A 21,963-nucleotide genomic window follows, 5' to 3' on the forward strand; every position below is an offset into this window, starting at 1 on the left:
TTGTTAACTAGTTATCTCTAGACACAAGCAAAAATTAGATTGCTTCTACAGAGAAAAGATGACTAGGGAAGAGATGTTTCTACATGGAGAATCCCTGAAGAACAAATACAGGGAGGAAAAAATTTTGAAATTTCTGTTTTCATTAATGCTTACTTTCTCCCAGTTTTGGTACTCCATTCCTTGACTTATTAATACAGACATTCCTTTAATTATCTCCTCTACTGTGTGTCTTTATTTTTGTACTGGCAAAAGTGCAACATGGACAGCATTAGCTCTCCTCTGCCTTAGTTAAATTCTGGTTCACAAAAAGTCATTGGGCCATCCAGCTCACAGAGATTTCGGTTTCACCCCCTAAAGAGTGCCTTGAGAAACTTTAGATTACATTTGCCAAAGTGAGCAGGGTTATTGGGTTACATCTCTTTCAATATTTGAGAGCCATTTTGTCTGGGATACAAAGATAGGGTAGCGTGAGCTAACTATAGTAGCACACTGTAATAAACTTCCACGCTCAGCATGAAATCCCTGTTTGCACGTATTGTAGTCTTGAGCTACTAAGGTGATTTAGGGAAAGGTCAAAGTCTTTTAATAAATAGGACCTTCTGAGTGCATTTGCTCTCCTTGGTGACTAGTTCAGTAGATTCAATGCAATTATTCATCGGAGAAGGACTGATGCAGCATGTATGAGTAGTCTCTCATTCTTTGCTACGTTTATGAAACTGCCCAAGTTCATTATACAAACATTTCCCTGAAATAATCAGTCCTATAACTTTCAGAACCTCCAGCAGTCACCTTTTTTTTTTTTTTCTATATCTATATTTTTATAAAATTAGATCTCGTGAGCCTTCCATGCTATCATCAGAAACAAGTAATGCATTAGCATTGTTCTTCTTTTTTAACTGCATAAATAGAGGTAAGCAGATTTATTCATTTCAGTCCCTGGTATTTACAGTCTTTCACAGCACTTTTCTCCCCATTAAGTATTTCTGAAGACACTGTTGTTTTTTCCTAAATGTAAGTGGTAAAGAAAAGTGTCCCAGGCATGTAATTTCAGTAGTATCTTCTTCCCTTATGACTCATAACTGCTGAAATCAACACAACTTGGGAGGTGCTTAGGAACTTCAGTACCTGTTTAATGTTTTCAAATAGTAACATCTGTGCATGTTTATGACTTCATGCTCTGCTTTAGAGTTAGTCTAAGCCAATGTTTCTGAGAGTTAAATTGTACTTTTAGAAAGTCCCTGAGCATTGTGAGGGAATTACTATTACTTGAATATTTCATTGAGCAGAACACCAGCAATGATGCACAATCAGATTTGGTTTTATCAGAACTATGTATTTGTGTTTAGAAAATGTATTCTAAGCATTTTTTTTTTTCCTTAAATCACCAGCAGCTCCTTCCTTTTACTTTCTTCCCTAATTTAGAGGCATTAATGACTCTGGCTTTGAACACCTCTGAATCTTATTGTAGACCCATTTGTTTTAGCCTGCTATCTAGCAGAATGGCTGGCTGAGTGGAAAAGAGAAGCAGAGGTGGAGAAAACAGAGGTGAAGAAAAATTTGGCTTGAAGTCATTCAGTGAAAAAAATACAGTGGATTCAGTGAACAATAATGACCTAAAACACCACTGCTTTAGAAAATAGCTAAGAGAAAATCTATGTCTGGGGAAGATTCCAACCATTCTGCTTATGTATGTTGTAAACATGTTTTGTATAGGGGCTATATAAGAGAAATATCCTAAATAACTATTACACATAGTCTTGATGGAACTTCTGTCATCATTTAACCCTGCATCCTTTGCACTGCTGATCAGTTGTCAGCACGGCTGATCTTTGAACAATACAATGAGCAACTTTTCAGAAATTTCATGAATTTGCAGTCTGGCAAGACTGCTGGTGCTTGTATTCTAGACAAAAAGCAGTTATACCAGATCAGTTTCTGGAATCCTATTGAGGTAATTATATGTTTCTGGTGGAACTCCATCAACATCTTCCTCTACATCTTCATATAGTATAATCAAAGTTTTGTGGCACCTAGATATAGCAAATAAATGAGCTATCTTTCAAGGCTCAAAGCACTAATAAAACTGTGAAGTATGAAATGAAAGTGACAAAATGTGAGAAAGATGTTGCAAACTTGCATGCAAAGAGGAAAGACTATATCAACTGAAAAAGCCATGCTATTAGCATTAATATTGTCTTCTCATAAAAGATATGTACCTGGCATTCAGAACAGTAGTTCTGCATGCTGAGGAATTTGAAAGATGTACTATAAAGCCTTTCTGTGTACTCGACATATATAGAAATCTTGTAAGTTTTTTGCCAAGCAGATAATTTTTCTGCTTGGGTTCTATATTTGAAATTAACATTTTCTGTGGAACGATCTCTGTTTACAAAGGAGCTAATGATATGTTAATAGAGAGAAGAACAAAAAGACTGAAAGTTGTACAAATCAGAGGAGAAGGAGTTCAGGGTAATTCTAAGGCAAACATTGCGTAGTTTGTAAAAATGCACAATCGTCTTGAACACAAAACTAGGAAAATGCCAAAAATACAGAGAAGGCCAAAAATATGGAGCTCGCTTAAATCCCTTCATGGAGTATGTGAATTTACTTACAGCACTGAAACAGAAAAATCCATTATAGCTCTCTTAAATCAACACACACATTTTGAATGCAGAAGAGGAATGATCTGTGAAATCAAAGTGATACATCATAAAGTACAAAAAGAGCAGTGGGAACTTGTGCTTCTATGTAGGTGCACCTCAAGATGTGAGCACTATTCCTCTGGGTTTGGCACTCCACCTACTGGAGATCCATGATTTGGTGGTAAATTTTGCACTCAAACTTGAGTGTGGGAAGAGCGCAGGGAAATGTCGCAGAGCTAATTGCAGTGAGCTGCTACTGGGTGGAAGCTGCATATATTGCATTTTATCTGCTGCAGTCAGGTGAGCAGGGCTCGCAGGACCTGTTGGAGTAGACTGATTTTTGAATCCCTCTGTATTATTTATTTATTATTTAGTCGTGCATTTTGTTTCTCTCTGAAAATTATGGATGTTTGTAAGGGAAAAGCTTAAAAAATGTTCTGTTTGCCAGTGTTGAACTGGTACGTTGGGGCTTAGTGCTGTGAGCATCCTCAGTTCTATCTTGCCCATAATGCACTGTGGTATGTTTATGTTGGAGCTCAAAGAAACAGTTTCCAAATTTATCTGTTTTTGAGTGAACACAGTACAAAATGTAAAGCAGTCCACAATATTGAAAAAAGAGAATATGTTAATCTGAGGAAGTAAATGCCTAGGGAAAGTATTCTTTCTTTCTTTCTTTCATTCTTTCATTCTCTCTCTCTCTTTTTTTTTTTTTTTTAAGGAAAATTTCTGGAGGGAGAATACAACTGAGGGAAAAAGAAACAATACTTGTATAATGTACATATTTGAAGTCTATTGAATGTTTTTGCTGTCTTTGACTCTTTTAAAACAATTGCTATATGCATACATTCCTAACCAGATCTTTTCTAAAGCGGTTTTTCTGCTTAAAAGTGTTTTAGTTTTCACCATGCTTGTGAATATAAAACAGAGCTGTGTGGAGTGTGTGGTCCACTTCCATAATGGTTTGGAGTCCAAAATTAATTGCAGAACGACATTGGAAAGAATGTCTGTTTGCAGGATGTGCATATGTTTGTAGTTTCTCTGAGAAGTTTCTCATACTCTTTCTTGTAAAACAAAATAAAAAACAGAATGATTTGTTTTTTCTTCTCTAGGGCTTTCTATGCTTGTACGTATGTGAATGAATATATTTAAAATTGTTAATATATTGCTTACCTTTTTCATAGAGAAAATAAGTGTTGCTGAGTTGTTGTCTGGGATTGACTCGCTGTGTAGAGCTCGGAAGAATGAGGAAAAAAAGGAGAAATTTTCCTATCTCAGGTAAGATCTGGTAGAACTGACTGACCTATTGTCTTCATTCTGAAATACAAATAAATGTTACCTCATCTTTTTACAGATTATATGTTACATTTACAGTAAATTTCGTACTGTAAATTCTTTTAGAAATTGTGGAGTTCTGTAAGACCTAGGAAAAATGTTCTGTACTTTGATTGCTTTGTTTATTTTTACGGAGCTCACCTGTGCCTCTTGAATATGTAATCAATTCCAAGATCTCACTGAAAATGCAGGATAAGCTTTTTCCAATGATACACTTCTAAAATTCCAGTTGCAAAAGTAAGAGACGCTGAAAAATTTTTGTATTTTTAATTTTACTTTTAAAATGATTTTTTTTTCCTCATGGATTTTAGTAATCAATATCATATTTAAATCTTGCATCCCAGGATTAGGCCATGTAGCAAAACACTACTGAAATATATTTAAACTTTATTTACACTTTATTTTTGGCATACCGACTTTGCATTTTGCTTTTTTAAATGTCAGTTAAGTGGAATGGTGATCATTTCCAGTGGTTGAAGACCTGGCTCTGTTCTGCTCCCAGAAATGAACTTTTTTCTTCACTCTGTTCTAATCAATAGGCATGGCATCATCATTCCATGGCACATTTCTCCCTTGTGGCAGCACCACCTCGTGAACATGCATAGACATGGGCTGTATGGTAGTAACTGCATTGATAAGTTTTTACTTACAGCTGCAGCCCCTGTGCCCTGTATGAACACATGCCCACTCACTAGCATACGTAATGGAGCACGCTCTAAGCCATTATGGGTATTTATTTGCACTTGTGACAGATACTTTGTAAGCTGAATCTTCTCAAAAGTTGCTTTATGCTTTTGATAATTTTAAAGATTTCTCAAACATCCTTTTTATCATTTCAAACACCTTTCTAATAATAATGCCTCAAAATTGTGGACAATACCTTCCTTTTATCAACCGAATTCTAGCACTTTAAGGAACATTCTTAGCAAAACATTTTCAGTTTCCATTTGAGATTCATAGATTGGTGGGAGAATATAGAGATCCAAATGTGTAGTCTTAGAAACTTAGCATTTTGTCTGTTTAGCAATGCAATTATGTTTGCCTTGGAATGAGCACAGTGGAAATGGCTGCCCATAGAAAATGCTTCACCTCTATCAGTGGGCTTTGACTGCTTCTTTCCACAAACGCTCAAAGGGGGAGAGAATTACAGCTTTTGAAAGACTTTTCATTTGCTCTTGCTTCTATCCTACATGAACAAGCCGTAATATAGTTACTGAAATGCTTATCTGATGATTTTGCAGAGTTTTCACTATCTGCTATTCCTTTGCTCCCCATCATCTCTTGCATGCACCTATGTAGAAAGGAGAAATAAAGTCACAGTGTGTGGAGGAGATTGGCAATAATAAACAAAAAAAGGCCACTGAAAAGCAGAAAAAGAAGTGGGAGGATTGTCATGAGCAAATGGATATCAGGTTGAGGTTGACTGTTAAGTTGTTGGACTTACATTTTTGACTACTATAGCTGTATATTGTGAAAACATGGCAGACAATGACACTTTACTGGAAATTCTTGTGTATGCCTGTTATATTGTCTCATACTTGTGGCTGCATTTACATTTGCTAATGTATTTTCTAAGTGATGATAGTAACGTTAACTAGCTACTTTTAAGGCACACACAGCAGTTGTATTGATTGAAGTGCAGAGAACTGGCTGAAAATGAAATTGGTACTACCCCATCATCATCTGTAGTACATGAACTCTTAACTGAAAATCAATGGATAATTCCACACAGACTTTGTCTTTTGCCTTCTCTTACACAAGGCTCTTAAGATTCTTCAGTATAGTAGAAAAGCTCAATGAGTCTCCCAAAGTCCTTCTGAATTTACTTATAGTTCCAGTGGTGACACTCCCAAGAAAATTAATTTATATCTGTACTTCTGATTTCATCTGGTATTGCTTTCAGCACGCTATCTTTTCAGCCTGATTGTCTCAGGTAACCATGTTTGTGGTTATTTGATCAGCCTCCTGATCATTCCTGGAGAGCATTATAAAAGAAAATGAGTGTTATATGATATATGATGTGAAAAATTTATATTTTATATAAGTTTATACATTTTTTGAAAGTTTAACATTATCTCAGTGATAAAGCAAAAGTAGGCACTATGCTTCTGGTTGATAGTAGTGTTTTTGGTGGCTGTCAAAAGGGAATGGGATTAAAAAAAACCACCTTTAACCTCAATTATGTCTTTAAATTTTGAGAGGTAGATTTTTATGTATATTGTTCATAATATCAAGGCATAGGATGCGTGACTTTGGCTGTATATTTAAAAAAATAAAGTTTATGTGATAACATACTTAAATGCCAAACCCATTTGCGTACATGAGTCATGATAATGATTTCCTTACCATGAGTTTTCTATTCATCTTCACTAGTATCTGGATCTGTGGTTGCACAACAGGTGTGAAAAGCTATACTGAAGTTTTAAAAGCATTCAATGTTACTACTGACTGTGACAGTTCTTCCTAAGTTTATCTGCTAGCCAGAGCTGAAACTGAGATGTTTATCCCATGGAAGCTCCTGGGGCTGCTTGTTATTTCACAACAGTTCTAGAAACTGGCAATGGGAACAAACTTATTCACTGGTCTGAGTATGCTTTCTGTGCCCAGCATTATGCAAAACTAACCACAGTTAAGCAGCTAGGTTAAAACATTTTAGATAACCATATTTACATTAATGTAACATTTCTATATTTAATGGAGCTCAAAAGCCTGATCTCCCTAAATGATCAAAAATTCAGCAAGTAGGTGAATGGCTTTCATGAACATGAAGTAGTTCTCATGAACACATATGAGTTCTCAGTAACTGATTTTTCTGATAGAATGTACTTACTGTCTTTGAAATTATTCACCACAACTACATACAACATTGTTTTGATGGTAAGATAAATGAAACATCTGGAACTGCTGTAATTATTCTGTAGAGCAGCCCTTGAACAGATGAGCAGACAGATTGGCATGATTATGAAGAAACAAAGTCCAGAGAAGTCTGCTCCCACTCATCCAAAAGTGAATGGAGCTTCCCAGAAGTAGTTTTCCTTGTCTCACCAATGCCTACTATTAATGTATCAGCATATCTGTAGGCAATGCTACTTGCCCACATTTTACCAATATAGAAAATTTTGTATTTTCCAGTGCTACTGTAGAAAATATTTGTTTACTTTCATTCTTTGACTTCCATACTTGCAATCCCAATGAGTGCCAGCTAATTAAAGTCACAATGACAGAAGTCAATCTGTGAAGAACTAGAATAAAACTGTCAATTTATTTTCTATTATTATAAAACAGTTTTTAGATGGCAATGACTTATAAGCACATCTGAAAAGAACAGCTAGTTTAGAAATTAATCTCTCCAATTAGCAGGTACTCATCCCTAAAGTTACTGTTCATTCAAATGATTCACTTAGACTTCTATTTTAAGTATTTAAAAACATATTTCAAAGTAATATATCGCACAATATGATAGTTTATCTTACAATACAATCTTATAGAAATACAGATGATAAAGTTTTGCTTTTCTTTTTATTTTATTTTATTTTTTATTTTTTTTACTATTTTTTCTATAGCAGATCCCTGGATTTACCTAGTTCTTCTCCTGGGCCAAGTGATACTCCTGGGTTTCAGATCACACACAAAGGTAAAGAGGAGTAAATCCTGTTCTGGTATTGAGAGTAGATATAATCTGACCAGTCTATGCAGAGAACTAGAAAAGATAACTTGAGTTTTTTGAGGGATAGTTGTGGAATATGTTCTTTTCTAATGTTGTTCAAACCTGAAAATGTTTAAAATAAGTGTGCCTTTAAAAAAAAAAAAAAAAATCAGTCTTTTTTATAAATTCATTTAACTCAAGGACAATGCATAGTATTTATCCCCTCCTTCCCAGTGAACTGGCTTTACTAGCTTACTTGAAACATTTGTGCTCTAGCCTTCAAACTCAAAGGGAAATATGTCTTACTGTGTTTTGCTGTGCACCATTAGACATATTTCCTTGTACATATGAGACAGTAATAAAAATTTGTCTGACTAAACATAACTACTGTCAAGTCCAATCCTTGATCAATTCTGGCATGCATCAAATCTCTTTCAGACCTCACTTGGATATTCACATATCTAAGCACTGTTAATCCAAACAACAATCTGACCCCAAGGGATGTAGATAATGGCCCAAAAGCTTGACTGATGGTTTTTTCCAGTGTACTGCATATGGCGGTATCTCTGGTCAATGACTGTGAGACCTAATGTGCTTCTATCTGATCTAGCCTTGGTTCTTGATCCTGACTTTTGAATCTTTACCCCTCTATCTTGCTTGTTGTCGTAGCCATTCTAATTCTGCTCGAGCCTTCTTTGTTTCGTGCCTCCATTTTGCAGGATGAATCTCTGGACTGTCAGACCAGTCTTGTATTTGGCGTCACAGACTCTCAAATTCTGACTTTAGCTTCTATTATCTTGTCACTGACATGAACTGCTGTATTGAAAGGGCCAGCTGACAGGCTGAACTGTTCCTCCATGCAAACTCACTAAATGTGATCATGTGAGCATCATGTGATGGCAAGAAATCTGCAGTAAATGTTCCTGATGCAAAATTGGTGACTTTTGAGACCTGAGGATCTTACTTTTGTCTCTTTCAGCCCAAGGGCATTGAGAATCAGGTAAAAAGTTCTGACTTCTGAAAAGACACTCACATGACCCGAAATTTCCCTGATAAACAGAAACAATAACAAAAATGTGTTTTCCATAGACGCCTCTTAAGGCTTTCACAGACTTAACTGAGCACTGGATCATATTAGTCACTAAACATCAACACTTATCTACTGCACTTAAAAGTCCCTAGACAGTCTGTTGCTAGCAGTAAAATGATCTGTCTGTTCTGATCCTCCCTTTTTCTCTGTGCTGCAGAGTCTTTCAAGGCTTTCAAAAACAATAGATTCTGAAACAGGTTCTAAGAAAGATTTAACGTGCCTTCTGTCTTTAAACGACTTCTATTTATGACTGTCACCCATTTCAAAATCTAAATTTCCATGCAAGCAGTCAAGAAAAGGCTGATTTAAGGTACCATCATTAAGAAGCTGCTACCTTAAAGAATGGGAAAGTTTAGAGTGTATCCACGAAGTGTTTTTGCCAATACTGTTAAGAGTGGCAAAGAGCCTCTGAAAAGCGTTACTTAATTGTTCTTTAGAACTAAATTGCAGCATAATCATTACTTCCAAACTCAGTGGCAGTTGTCCCCCCTGGATCAGATCAGGCAGGGAGTAACTCTCAGTTACTGTTTGTGCTTTGCTCCTCCCTCTATTACAGGGAGGAAGCAATCTGTCACTGTTTTTTTTCAGCACAGGATTACTTTTCCTTCCTAGCTGGCCCAGATCTGCTGGCTAGTAAAACTAGCTCCCATCATTCGTGCTGTGCAAACCACGGGATGCAGTGAAGAGGAAAAACCTCTGTGGTGTCAGTGAGAGAACTGAAATGCTATTCAGTGGAACAGAAGAATGTGAGACAATCTTGCAAAAGTTTCTGATTTTGCTTTTTAAAGGACATAGTTGTTTTTCATAGAATCACAGAATCACTCAGGTTGGAAAAGACCTTAAAGATCATCGAGTCCAACCACGGCTTAACCATACTACCCTAACAACCCTCTGCTAAATCATTTTCTTTCTGATAGTTTCATATTTGCTTATCTGAACTGATACATGTAAGCAAGCCCTGGATGTGTGCAAAATCATTGATTTCCCTACGTGAATATTGGTTGGAGTTATACTGTAGTTCAGGAGCCATTAATAAAAAGGGAGAGCAACGTAATTCAGCAGCATATTTGAAAACAAAATAGATGGTTATTTCATTGGTGTTACCTTTTTTTCCATCAGTAGTGAAAGTTGAGCTCAGCTATAAAATGGTGTTTGTTGCACATCTTTATAAGTGAACCCTTAATTATGCCTTCATAATATCTGCAAAAATGTTGATTTCAAAGAAAATATTTGTAAAATGCTGTTGTTTAGTATTTTCAAAGCTTGCTTTTTTTGTTTGTTTGTTTTCTTTTTGTTTACTGAAAGAACGCAAACTACAGTTTCACCCCCCCCCATACTAAAAATGCTTCTTAAAGTTAGTGCATTTTGTTGCGAAGAACAAGGAACTGGTAGTGGTGGAAACTCCTAGGAATATAAAAAGAATATATTTTTTCTTATAATTTATTTAGTCATTAGTGCCAAATTTCTTCAAACAATATTCAGGCAGTTGTCAAACTAGCTGAATACCTCAGTCTTCAGTAAAAACAGTAAATTATTTCGTGAAAAATGTCAAGATTAATGCTAGAATGTTTTTAGCAAATTACATTAGTCCAGCTGTCTTGCAAAGTAAAAGGACGAGAGCTTTTTCCATATCTTCTGGGAACAAAAATTGACTAATTCTGTAAATGTTTGTACAGATTTGGTTGTATTCCTCCGAGCCTAAACTGCATATTGAATTGTAATCATCATTCCTCTTGTAGAAGAGGCTGATACACTGTTAAGAAAGCTAGCTAATTAATTCAATTAAAGCTATGAGGCAAGAACTTTAAGGCTACAGCCAAGCATTAGTTCTTGTATGTTAACATGTTTGCGTGTGTATCAGCAGGCATATATGAACGTATGCATTAACTGATCCACTTTAATTACAGATACAGATATGGTCATGGTACAGAGTTGATATGATCCATTTATTCTTTAGCATTTATTAATGCTAGATAAGTATCGGCCTGCCTTTCTTTTCTTCAAATAACAAGAAGAGTAACATCTGATTCAGATATTCTCTGAACTTGCAGATAAAGCTCCTTACACTATTTCCATAACTCTTTTAGAGTTTGTATTGCCACCTTGGCACAGAACTGTAAGTGCCGCAGTGTGCAAGTGAGGAGAAATCGAAGGGAGAGGAATACAAGCATACAAGTTCTTCTTTCACTGCTCTCTACCACCCTTCATTAAGTGAAGCTCATACGAGTGTTAAGTTACAGGGGAAGTAGATTGGATTGAGTCAGTGTAAACTGTAGCATGACCTGGTTCTTTTCTTCTGCAGGTCCATGGTAACCTGCAAGAACCTAAGGGGCTTGAGGTTTCGCATGGTGTTTTTCATCTCTCCTTCTCTCAGCAGAAGTCTGAAATCTTTTGCACAGAACTTTGAGGCTCTTGTTTCTATTTATTTTCTGCTATAAGTTGTTCCTCATATAAAGATGATTGAATGCAGAATATTTCTCTTTCAGTGACCTGGATAGTTAAAGGCTGAGTTAAATCAAGGGTCTAGCTTATCTCCATCAGCCAAAAACAATCCAAGCCAAAGAAACTGATGACAAATATGTGAAAAATCAAACATATTTGATGATAAGGAAATAGTGCCAGAAACTTTGTACTGACTTGATTCATCCTTATTCATGAACAAAGATGAGTCACAGTCAAGCACTGGCTTGAACTTAGTTCAGCTTTTTCATTCTGTTGCCCACCTCTATTTCTGTCAGGAGGAATAATGATTTTCTAGCAGAGTACAAGGAAGGCAAGTTGGAAGGCTTTTGTCTGTATACATGTATTTTTTTTTAAAGACAAATATGCTCAGCAAAGAGAAGTTTAGCTTCGGCAGTCGAAGTTTCTTTAAGTAGCTGTAAACAGGTCATTGTAACAGAAACATGACTGACTTTGTTGGGAAGAACTGGTAACCATACTAATGTTGCCCACTTTAGCATCATTCTTAATGATGAGCAATGTGTTTCAAGTAAACCACTTGAATTATACTTAGAAAATGTAATGCTGTGATTGGAATATCTGTAAGACCACCTAGCTTTTATGCTTGGACTGACTTATTAAGGTAATGCTGCAGCCTCTGCAATGGTTCAAAGCCTGATTCTCAATAAAAAGGTTCTTCCCCTTTTTTTTATTGAGTTCAAATAGCGTGCTGTTCCCAATTCACTGTTCATATATATGGCTTCATAGTTAGGGTATAACTGATTTGGTAGTGGATAGAAAACAGATTTGGAAGCCATATATGTCTAAGTATTTGCCAAACCTGCTTTCCACAGACGTATCCTAAATGAAAAAATATACTAATATTAGTGCTTAGAATGCACTGTTGAAAAATAACTTTTACAACAACAGTCATTTTTTCTCTTTTGGTTTAACAGATGACACTAATAAGAAATCTGTTTTCTGAATAAAAGACTTGATGCAGTAAAGGCCAGAACTGAAAGGCCAAGTGTTGGATTGGTGCTGCATTATCTGTGACAGCTGAACAGTTCTGAAAATCTGATCTTTAGAGCTGAAGTACTGCCAAAAGCTGGAGGCCTTAGTATGTGACTTGGGCTCTCACTTCTAAACAGGATTTGATGCAGAATCACACCAAAGTTTGCTCAGAGTGAAAACACCTGCACCCTCCTTTTTCCCTTTAAAGGGACACTGGCTAGTTTTTGTGCTTCAGTAGAAGCATAAGTCTAGCTCCAGTTCCCTTTTGCATGTCACCATTTTACGTAATTCTGTAGTCAGTCACACCTAGGTAGAATGCTAAGAAAAAATCGTTTTTCTGAGGCTGGGAAGGAATTTCAGTCCTCAATATAAGTGGGTTCTTAAGAAACAATCAAATTACTGCTGCCTGCTTCAGGCGCATCTGCCTTTTTTTTTTCCCTTATTGTATAAGAAAGCTGACAGATTTTTCTGTCAAAAAAAGGAAAAAAAAAACTGGTGTCTGATGAAATTGTGATAATTTTTAGACTGCATTGTAAGTATCTTTTCAGTCACATGCTCCTAAAATGGTGGAGTTATTGGTAATTAACAGGAGGTATAATTTCAAGCTATCTAGCACCATCTTCTTAGTGGCTTACTTCCATCTTACCATGGGAAACTATGAACTGGTTATTTTTTTTCCTTGATTCAACAGAATTCATGGTCATGTCAGGAAAAAAAAAAAAAGTGTACTTTTTTAATAACAAAGATGCGAAAATCTGATGGTGCTTTTTTTTATGGGAAAGTGAGTGAAACGTTGTTTCATTTCATAAAGGAGTGTGTTAGCTGGAAATAAGGTTTGAGGGAAGGAAAGGAGAAGAACACCCATAGCGCTGCAAATTAACTGACTTTTCAAATGGAGATTGAATCTTAAATTAAAAAAGGTGAGGAGATTTCACATGACCTTTATGAAAGATACTCACACAATATATTGCTTAGGCACTTTGATGTTTTGTTGATACAATCAAAAGGCTTTTAAGAGCAAATTAGAAATAGCAGAATTTTGAAGTGTTTGTAAAAATCAGATCAGTTTGCAGCAATGATGAAATAACTTCTGCTCTCCTGACCACAGCTGTGGTTGTTTGAATTACAGTCTTTATTCTTTCCTCTGTTTCTTCTGCCCTAGTATTATTTCTTTTTTCTTTTTCTTTTTTCTTTTTTTTTTTCATTACAGCTTAGTAGAAAAGCTTTACTGATTGGAACAGGATTTGGTTTTGGGAATGCAGCTTTGTATGTATTTCTAAAGGTTTTATAGGCAATATAGACTATATTTTTAGCAGTCTTCTCACATGCCTATTAAATACAGGGCTGAACAATTGTAATTATTGGACTAATACCAAGGTCTCGAAGTAGGAGCATTCACTTCAGTGAAGAGCTGCTTTGAAAGTCCATTTGAAAAATAACCCATGGTGATGAGATGGAGAAGGAGGGAAGGAAACTGCAGTTCAAAGTTGTTGTTGGTTTTCTGTTTTTTTTTTTTTTTAAGAGGGAACGTAATCCATTCATGTGTATATTTGACTCTTTTTCCTGTTGCATTTTCACTTCAATAAATTAGACCCAAGGAAGTTCCTTGAGGGCAGGCAGAATCTGAGTTCTTTAATGGAAAGGCTTATGTGAGTGATGTAAAGAATGGCTCTGAAATAAAGTAACACTGAGTATTTGAAAATGAGCAGGTGTAGAAAGAAATGAAAGAGGAAGATGAACTTGTAGGTTCAGGATGATGGGGTTAAACAAAAGACCTCCAGGGTGCAAAAGGAGAGATCTTATGAAGTGGTAATAGAGACAGAATATAATTTCTCAAAGTTTTAGGGATGTTTTCCATCAATGTTCCTAAGTCAGTGCAATGCTAATGAGGTGCCCCCTAAGATACTTAGATGTGTACTGGTATAGCTTATATTTTATTCACTGTGAAATCGTATATCTAATATTGCTTTGATGAATGTGGAGTGTTGTAGAAGCATGTTTTCATTATTTGCAAGCACCAATTGTACACTGTAATGGAAAACTGTTTTTTTTTTCCCCTATGGCATATTGTGCTCCTTCAAGACTGTTACAAAATAAGAGCTTAGGATTTTAAGGTTTTCCTTTTTAGAATTAGTGAAGGAAATAAAGGGAAAAAGGAGTGTTTCCTTTTCTCTTAAAATATCAAGAGTAAATATGACAAGACATTTGTCACTGATATTGCTCATTTATCCTAACAATTTGCATAATTCACATTTTGTCTGTCTTATATTATACAGTAACATACAATAGATCTCGACCTCTTCCAGATCTTTCTGTGACATGCTAAAACATTCTCAAGCTTCTGGAGACAGGTCCAGTGCCTGGACCTGGATTGCTTTGTAGCTCTTCATCATCTAGTGCTTAAGTAGTGAAATAAAATTTATCTCATACACACATATGTGTGTGCATGCAAAACCAACTTCTCTCTCCATTTGCAAATCCTCTACGGGAACCCTATTTTATAAGTACCATTCAGACTGAAGGCATCATTCTTGCCCCTGGAGAGATGTGGGTAAGCTAACTAAGCAGCTGAACCGGGTGAATGATATTCTGATATGTTGTGGTATGTATTTGAAAGAAGTTTTAAGATTTCTAATGCATGGAAATGAAGCTGATGTGACTATCATTTAGTATAAACAGTTAATATGCACTGGGCTGGATAAACAGACAAGCACATGCAATCTTGATTCTTCAGAATATTTACTGTTGATGGCTACTGTCAAGCTTGATTCTCATTTTAGAAAGGATGTGTAATATCTTTAATATCTTCCTTTTTCTTTCTTTCTTTCTTTCTTTTTTTTTTTGACCAAACATAAAAGGCTATCTGAATTGGTTATGATTTGAAATATACTTTGAAAAAAAATAACACATCTTTAAGTAAAAGTGAATTTACTATAACTTTAGCATGAACCCACTAAGTTGCAGTATACATCAGCCTTACCACATTTTATCAGTTTTTGTGAAGCAAAGAGCACAATTATAGAAAGTTCAGCATACAGAGGCGATGTTTATTTCAAGTGTTCAATGTGTGAAGATGTCTTCAACCTGAATTGGCAAAAATATTTTGCACAAAGTGTGCAACAATGCAACTACCTTTTCTAAACAAAACAAGGTTGTTCTTTTCACTTGTTAAATCAGCGTTAGCAGTTCTTAGAAATGTTATTTATTAAATGCCAAGCTAATTAGTTGTGATATCAGCTATGAAAGCAGACTTTCTGCACTTGCAGAGGTTTTTCCTTTTTATTTAAAGTCTGTCTGGTACGTTTCTGATAAGCCAATTGATATTTTTTACAAAGACAATAAATTATTTGTGAAATACGTAGCTTTGTTTAGACTGTAGAAGGATATTTTCTGATACTTTAATGAAAGGAAATGAAGAATATATTCCTATTTTAAACAACCATTTTTTACAACACCTGGCTGTATTACATGACAGATGAATTCTAGCAAATAACCTTTGTCTGGCGGGGACCAATACAACTTCTGTGGGGAAGAGAGGATTGATTCTATATACAGAATGTTGCATTGGGTGAGGTCTATCCCAGAGATGTGTGCAGACCAGGGGAAGAACTCATTGAGAGCTGCCCTGCAGAGAAGGACTTGGAACTCCTGTTCTATGAAAAGCTTGACACAAATCAACAGCGTGCATTTACAGGCTGGAAAACCAAATGCATCTTGGTCTGCATCAAAAGAAAGGTGGCCTGTAGGGAAAGGGAGGAGATTGTCCCCTTTTATTCTGCCCATATGAGGGCCCACTAGAAATATTTCATCCAGACACATATTGCCCCCAGACCTGGGGCCTTCAACACAAGAAAGATGTGGAGTTGTTGGAGTGTGTTTAGAAGAGGGCCGCAGAGATGATCAGAGGGCTGGTGCCCCCATAGTAGGAGGGTTGGAACAAGATGGTCTTTAAGATCCCTTCCAGGTTCAATGATTCTACTTACACTTGCTGATACAATTGACACCAAAGGTATAATTACTGCAAATTCAATAGCTGTTTCTATATTCAGGAGAATTGCATCTTACATTGGCCATTTGGCATTGGAATTATATTTCCAGCAGTAGCTGTGATATTAGGAAGAGTAACAATCCTGCTTTTGTTGAGGAAAAGAGGTTAGCTGGAAGAAAATAATTTTCATGCTTTGTCTACATCGACAAGCCAATCAGTAAAAAAGAAAGTAAGTTATGAATCAGTAGGAGTGTAAGAAATGAACTGAGAATTTCTATAATCGCTAGACTACAAAAATAGAATTCTTGCATTTGAAAAACCTTAATAAGCTCTGAAGTAACTTATATATATGTCTGCATGTGAAAATAAAGATGAGTGCAATAATAGTGTGTTGGTTAAATCTAATTTACGCTGGTAAATATAGGGTAAAAATGCAGTAAGTCAAATGGGCTAGCATAGGTTGAAAGTTGAAATGCTAAGTGACAGAGGATGAAAGAGCTTGAGAATAGAAATAATAATTTTTGAAATATGATAGCTCTAGAATGTATGTATGAGCAGAGGTGGCTCTCATTTTATGAAGTGGCGTTGTCCATATCAAAATAGGCAAGCAAATGTATTCTCAAAAAGAACAAAACCAGTGGCTAGAAAGTCAGACTTCAGTAATGTTGTGACATGTAAAAATGCAGTCTGAGTCCTGGACATTTTAGGAAATCTCATCAGGTTTTAATTGTTCTACTGATCTGCATGGAAGTTAAGTTCTTATGTTGCTTAGAACCCCAGTAGCCAATTGAGTTTGTTTGCTTTTACAGTTGGTCTCAAAGAAACTATGTGTCAAGGAAAAAAGCTAACCAGCAAACATTTTCAGATTAATTTTTGAAAACAAAAGTAGCTTCCAACAGGTAAATTACAAAATTTCATAAATTAATGTAAATTTTTAGTTACATTATATAATTATATATTATTATATAATTTTTCACAAGAATATTGTAATTCTATTTTAGTGTCAGTCATCAGAGAGACAGAAAATATTTTTTTATAAATATAAATAAATCTAAATATAAAATACATTTTATATATAGTAAGTATATAAATATATAATAAATATATATATGAAATACATATATATATTTCTTTTTTTTTGCTATGGAAGTTTACTTAAAATAAAAGTAATGGAAGTTGCAATCTAGAAGGGAACAGAATCTCGCATTTGTTGCACTGATGAGCCACAACTTATTTATGCTAAACTGTCAGTGTAAAATATATCAGAATAGATACCAACTTCAGTATGAGCTTCATGCATTCTAGGATTGCTTTATATTTCCAGATCCTGGCCATCAATTTTTCCTGTTCACTCTGAAAGCATTTAGCATCTGACTTCATGGACAAAACTGGAATTCTTCAAATTAATTTTCTAGCACTATGTTATTAAACTAGCCCCATCCTTCATTTAAGTTATACGTATACTTAGACAATGAACTTCTAATCATTTCTATCATATCTAAGCGCTTCTAATAATAAAGTTCTAATTTTATCATCTAGCTAATACTTGCTTGTAAGTACTATAGATTAAAATGAGATGTATTTTATGGGAAAGTAGTTAGTTGTGAGTTTTCATTAACTTCCTCCTCTTCCTTCCAACATTGATTTCTGAATTAAAAGAGGAACTGGGAAAATGTGCTTATGGGAGAAGCTTTGTTTAAACTCTGGCTTTTCTCACCTGATTACTGGATCGCACAGATACATGTATCACAAACTTTCTACAACAATTTTTGACTTTTAAAGGGCCCATGGAAGTTAAAAGTCCTCCTGTCTGATCTTACTGAAACACTCTTTGTGGGAAGAGACTAGGAAAAAGTACATGAGATCAAAATGGTCATGATCTAATTCAGAAGTGTTACTTGAGAAAGTATAATGACCAGGAATTTGTGCATTTCTTTCTTTCTTGGGTAGTTTTTTTTTTTTTTTTTAATGTTTGTTTTTTTTTAACTGAGTTTTGAAGCACTGGTCTCTAGAATTGCAAAATGATATATACCTATTTTTTCTCAACTTTTTTTTTTTTTTTTTTTTTTTTTTGTTAATGCTGATACTTATTAAATTATTAAATTCTCAGGCTCCAAGGTAATTGTTTTGTGGGTAACAGAAAATCACTTTTCTGAGCTACACCTCTGGGTGGGGACTGGGGTGGTAAATCCCCCCCTGCTGTGAGGACAGAGCAGGTCCGAGACCGCCTCATGAGACTGAATGTGTACAAGTCTATGGGGCCGGATGGCATGCATCCCAGGGTTCTGAAGGAGCTGGCTGAGGTGGTTGCCGAGCCGCTCTCCATCATATTTGAGAAGTCGTGGCTGTCTGGTGTGGTCCCGGATGACTGGAGGAAGGGTCACGTCACTCCCATTTACAAGAAAGGGAGCAAGGAGGACCCTGGGAACTACAGGCCGGTGAGTCTCACCTCTGTGCCTGGGAAGATCATGGAACAGATCATCCTGGATGACATGCTTGATCACATGAGGAAAGGGCGTGTGATCCGTGACAGCCAGCACGGCTTCACCAGAGGAAGGTCATGCTTGACCAATCTGGTGGCCTTTTATGATGGAGTGACGGCATCGGTGGACAAGGGAAAGGCGACCGATGTCATTTACCTGGACTTGAGCAAGGCCTTTGACATGGTCCCCCACCACATCCTTATCTCCAAACTGGAGGGATGTGGATTTGATGGGTGGACCACTCGATGGATAAGAAACTGGTTGAAAGGCCGCAGACAGAGGGTGATCATCAATGGCTCTATGTCCAGGTGGAGGCTGGTAACGAGCGGCGTCCCCCAGGGGTCTGTCTTGGGACCGGTGCTCTTTAACATCTTTATCAATGACATTGATGACGGAATTGAGTGCACCCTCAGCAAGTTTGCTGACGACACCAAGCTGAGTGGTGTGGTTGACACAGTTGAAGGACGGGATGCCATTCAGAGGGACCTCGAGAGGCTAGAAAGGTGGGCCCGGGTGAACCTGATGAGGTTCAACACTGCAAAGTGCAGAGTTTTGCACTTGGGCCGGAGGAATCCCAGGCATCCCTACAGACTGGAAGGAGAGGTCCTTGAGAGCAGCCCTGTGGAGAAGGACCTGGGGGTCTTGGTAGACGAAAAACTTAACATGAGCCAGCAGTGTGCCCTTGCAGCTCGTAAGGCAAATGGGATCCTGGGCTCCATCAGAAGAGGGGTGGCCAGCAGGGACAGAGAGGTGATTGTTCCCCTCTACTCTGCTCTTGTGAGGCCCCATCTGGAATACTGCGTCCAGGTCTGGAGCCCCCAGTACAAGAAAGACAGGGAGCTGTTGGAGAGGGTCCAGAGGAGGGCCACAAAGATGATCAGGGGACTGGAGCACCTCCCCTATGAGGACAGGCTGAGGGAGCTGGGCTTGTTCAGCCTGGAGAAAAGAAGGCTGCGGGGTGACCTCATTGCAGCCTTTCAGTACATAAAGGGAGCCTACAAAGAGGAGGGGAATCAACTCTTTGAAAGGGTGAGTGACAGCAGGACAAGGGGAAATGGTTTTAAGCTGAGGGAAGGGAGATTTAGGTTGGATGTCAGGGGGAAATTCTTTACGGAGAGAGTGGTGAGGTACTGGAACAGGCTGCCCAGGGAGGTTGTGGATGCCCCGTCCCTGGAGGTGTTCAAAGCCAGATTGGATGGGGCCCTGGGCAGTCTGGTCTAGCATTAGGTGGAATGGTGGTGGCCCTGCATGTGGCAGGGGGGTTGGAGATTCATGATCCTTGAGGTCCCTTCCAACCCTGGCAATTCTGTGATTCTGTGATTCTGTGAGTAAACTAGGTAACAGAGATCCCCAGCACATTCCAACGTCTTTGCATTAGGATATTGCACGTGGAAACTACAGAATTTCTTTATCTTTCTTACTAAGCTATATCAGGCATTCTTCATATATGTCTTCATTTAGTAGAGGAGAGGTTGATAAAAAGACAGGCAATAAGCAATGCTCTGCAGTATTTCCATGATGATTGAGATTTCTAGAAGTAGTTCAAATAACTGAACTTTGCAGTGGATTCCATTAGTTAGACATTCATGGAGAGAGTCAAAAGCTGTAAAATCCAACCCACTAAAAAAATGTGCTTAACCAAATTTATAAAAGCTGTAAAAGAAAGAGCTGTATCTTCAAATCCTGTTTCCTATTGCAAATATGGGCTAAATATTGTCTAGCTGCATGTTTTCTAATGGTGCACTGTGCCTGCTCAATCACATACAGAGCACCAAATTTGCTGTTTTTTTCTTTTGCAGTCTAACAGGTCACTCAGTCTTAAGTAATTTAGTATTTAATAAACTCACCTTTCCTGGGAGCAGCCAAGAGACTATTTCATTTCCCTGCAGGAACACCAGTTATGCTAGATGGTAGAAGTTAAAGGGAGTATCTGAAAGACCAGAAAAATGGATGAACATTACCTGAGTACCTACCATTTGTAGCACAGCTTTTGTAGTTTTCATTCCCTAGTGCTTCTGATCTTTTTCCATCAGTGAATACATAATGAAATTACAGAATTTTTGTTGGTTTTGGATAGAGGTATAAGCTCCTGTGTCAGTAAATGTAATCATTGTGACCTGTAGAATAAAAGAAAGCGTACTGTTTTGTTAATGACGAATATAAACAGTTGTGCAGGCTGCTAGTCACAGCATTCCAAAAAAACATGTGGCAGAAGAAAAATGGTTCTTCTACAGTCCCCTGGAAATAGTTTCAGAAAAGATGATTATGCTACAGAAAGTGAATGGTTAAACAGGTATGCATGTCTCATGCTAAGTAGAAATGAAAAAATTGATCAAGAAATTGCATCTTCATCTGCTCCCTTCAGTGAAGAGACTGCAGATATCTCTGTACCTATTTACATTTAAAATTTTCTTGTGATTAAAGTGCGCTGTTTTTGGAGAATGAGGCCTGGACAAAAAGAATGTTGATTCTTTTTACTATGTCTGCTCTGTTTTGATGTGAATAATAGGCAAAACTTGCATGCTTAACATTTTCATTTCACTAGCCAAATTTTATTCGGTTTTCCTGAAATGTGATCTAATCTACTGAGGTATTTGATTTCCCTGATATTGTAGTGCACTCACTGAAATCAAGGTTGTGTTTTCTTCTAAGGAGTAAGAAAATTCTTTCACTCAGTCAGTATCAAAATTACTGTGATACAGGTTAAGCATTCTACTGTTTCAAATTTGTGTTTTTGTACAGAACATAACAATCGCTACCATGTGATGAAAGAACTGCTTACAGTTGTACATTTGTACAAAAAAATGTGAGATTATTTATTTTTGAGAACTTGATAGCTAAGTGATTTATTTTACAATGTAATCTGGCAACTCATGATTTCAAGTAATGTATGCTTTTTTCATTAAAAGAAGTTGTATTGGGGAAAGGAATTCGGCATACTTGAAGGTGCTAGGGATAGTTTTTCTTCGAAAAGTAATATATGTGTACTTTACCATTAGGAACAGTTTAAAGAAATTATCATATTAGAGTAAGAACTACTTTGTGACTTGGCGTGAGATACACGCATTTCACTGACTTCGGTGGAGTTGCAGTTAGATGAAATCAGGCTGGCTCTTTAAAAAGCAGCTCTGTTCCCATTTTCAGCCTTAATCGGAAAGAAGCATACAAGTTAGGTAATTTTCAGGAGACAAAAGAAGAGGAGGCTTTACAGCCAACATTGCAGCCAAGAGCTTTAAGAGAGGAACAGGAAGCCATGCTAAGGTGAATGGAAGAATGCGGAGCTTCTTTTGTGCCTTTCTATGGAGGCTATCTGGATAAAATGAGACTTT

The 21,963-nt window shown here is 36.9% G+C and overlaps 1 protein-coding gene across 12 annotated transcripts in view; it reads left to right on the plus strand.

The window, feature by feature from the left end:
• Positions 1-21,963, plus strand: part of IQCM (IQ motif containing M) — a 176,195-nt gene that overhangs the window by 79,884 nt on the left and 74,348 nt on the right. For all 12 annotated transcript variants that reach the window (XM_090138543.1, XM_090138540.1, XM_090138541.1 and 9 more), the window contains 2 exons: positions 3,824-3,917; positions 7,538-7,608. In XM_090138543.1, coding sequence (XP_089994669.1) covers positions 3,824-3,917; positions 7,538-7,608 — 165 coding nt within the window. The remainder of the gene's footprint in view (positions 1-3,823; positions 3,918-7,537; positions 7,609-21,963) is intronic.

Source organism: Phasianus colchicus, chromosome 4 (assembly GCF_987193195.1).
Source record: "Phasianus colchicus chromosome 4, bPhaCol1.hap1.1, whole genome shotgun sequence".
In the NCBI taxonomy this organism is placed as follows: domain Eukaryota; kingdom Metazoa; phylum Chordata; class Aves; order Galliformes; family Phasianidae; genus Phasianus; species Phasianus colchicus.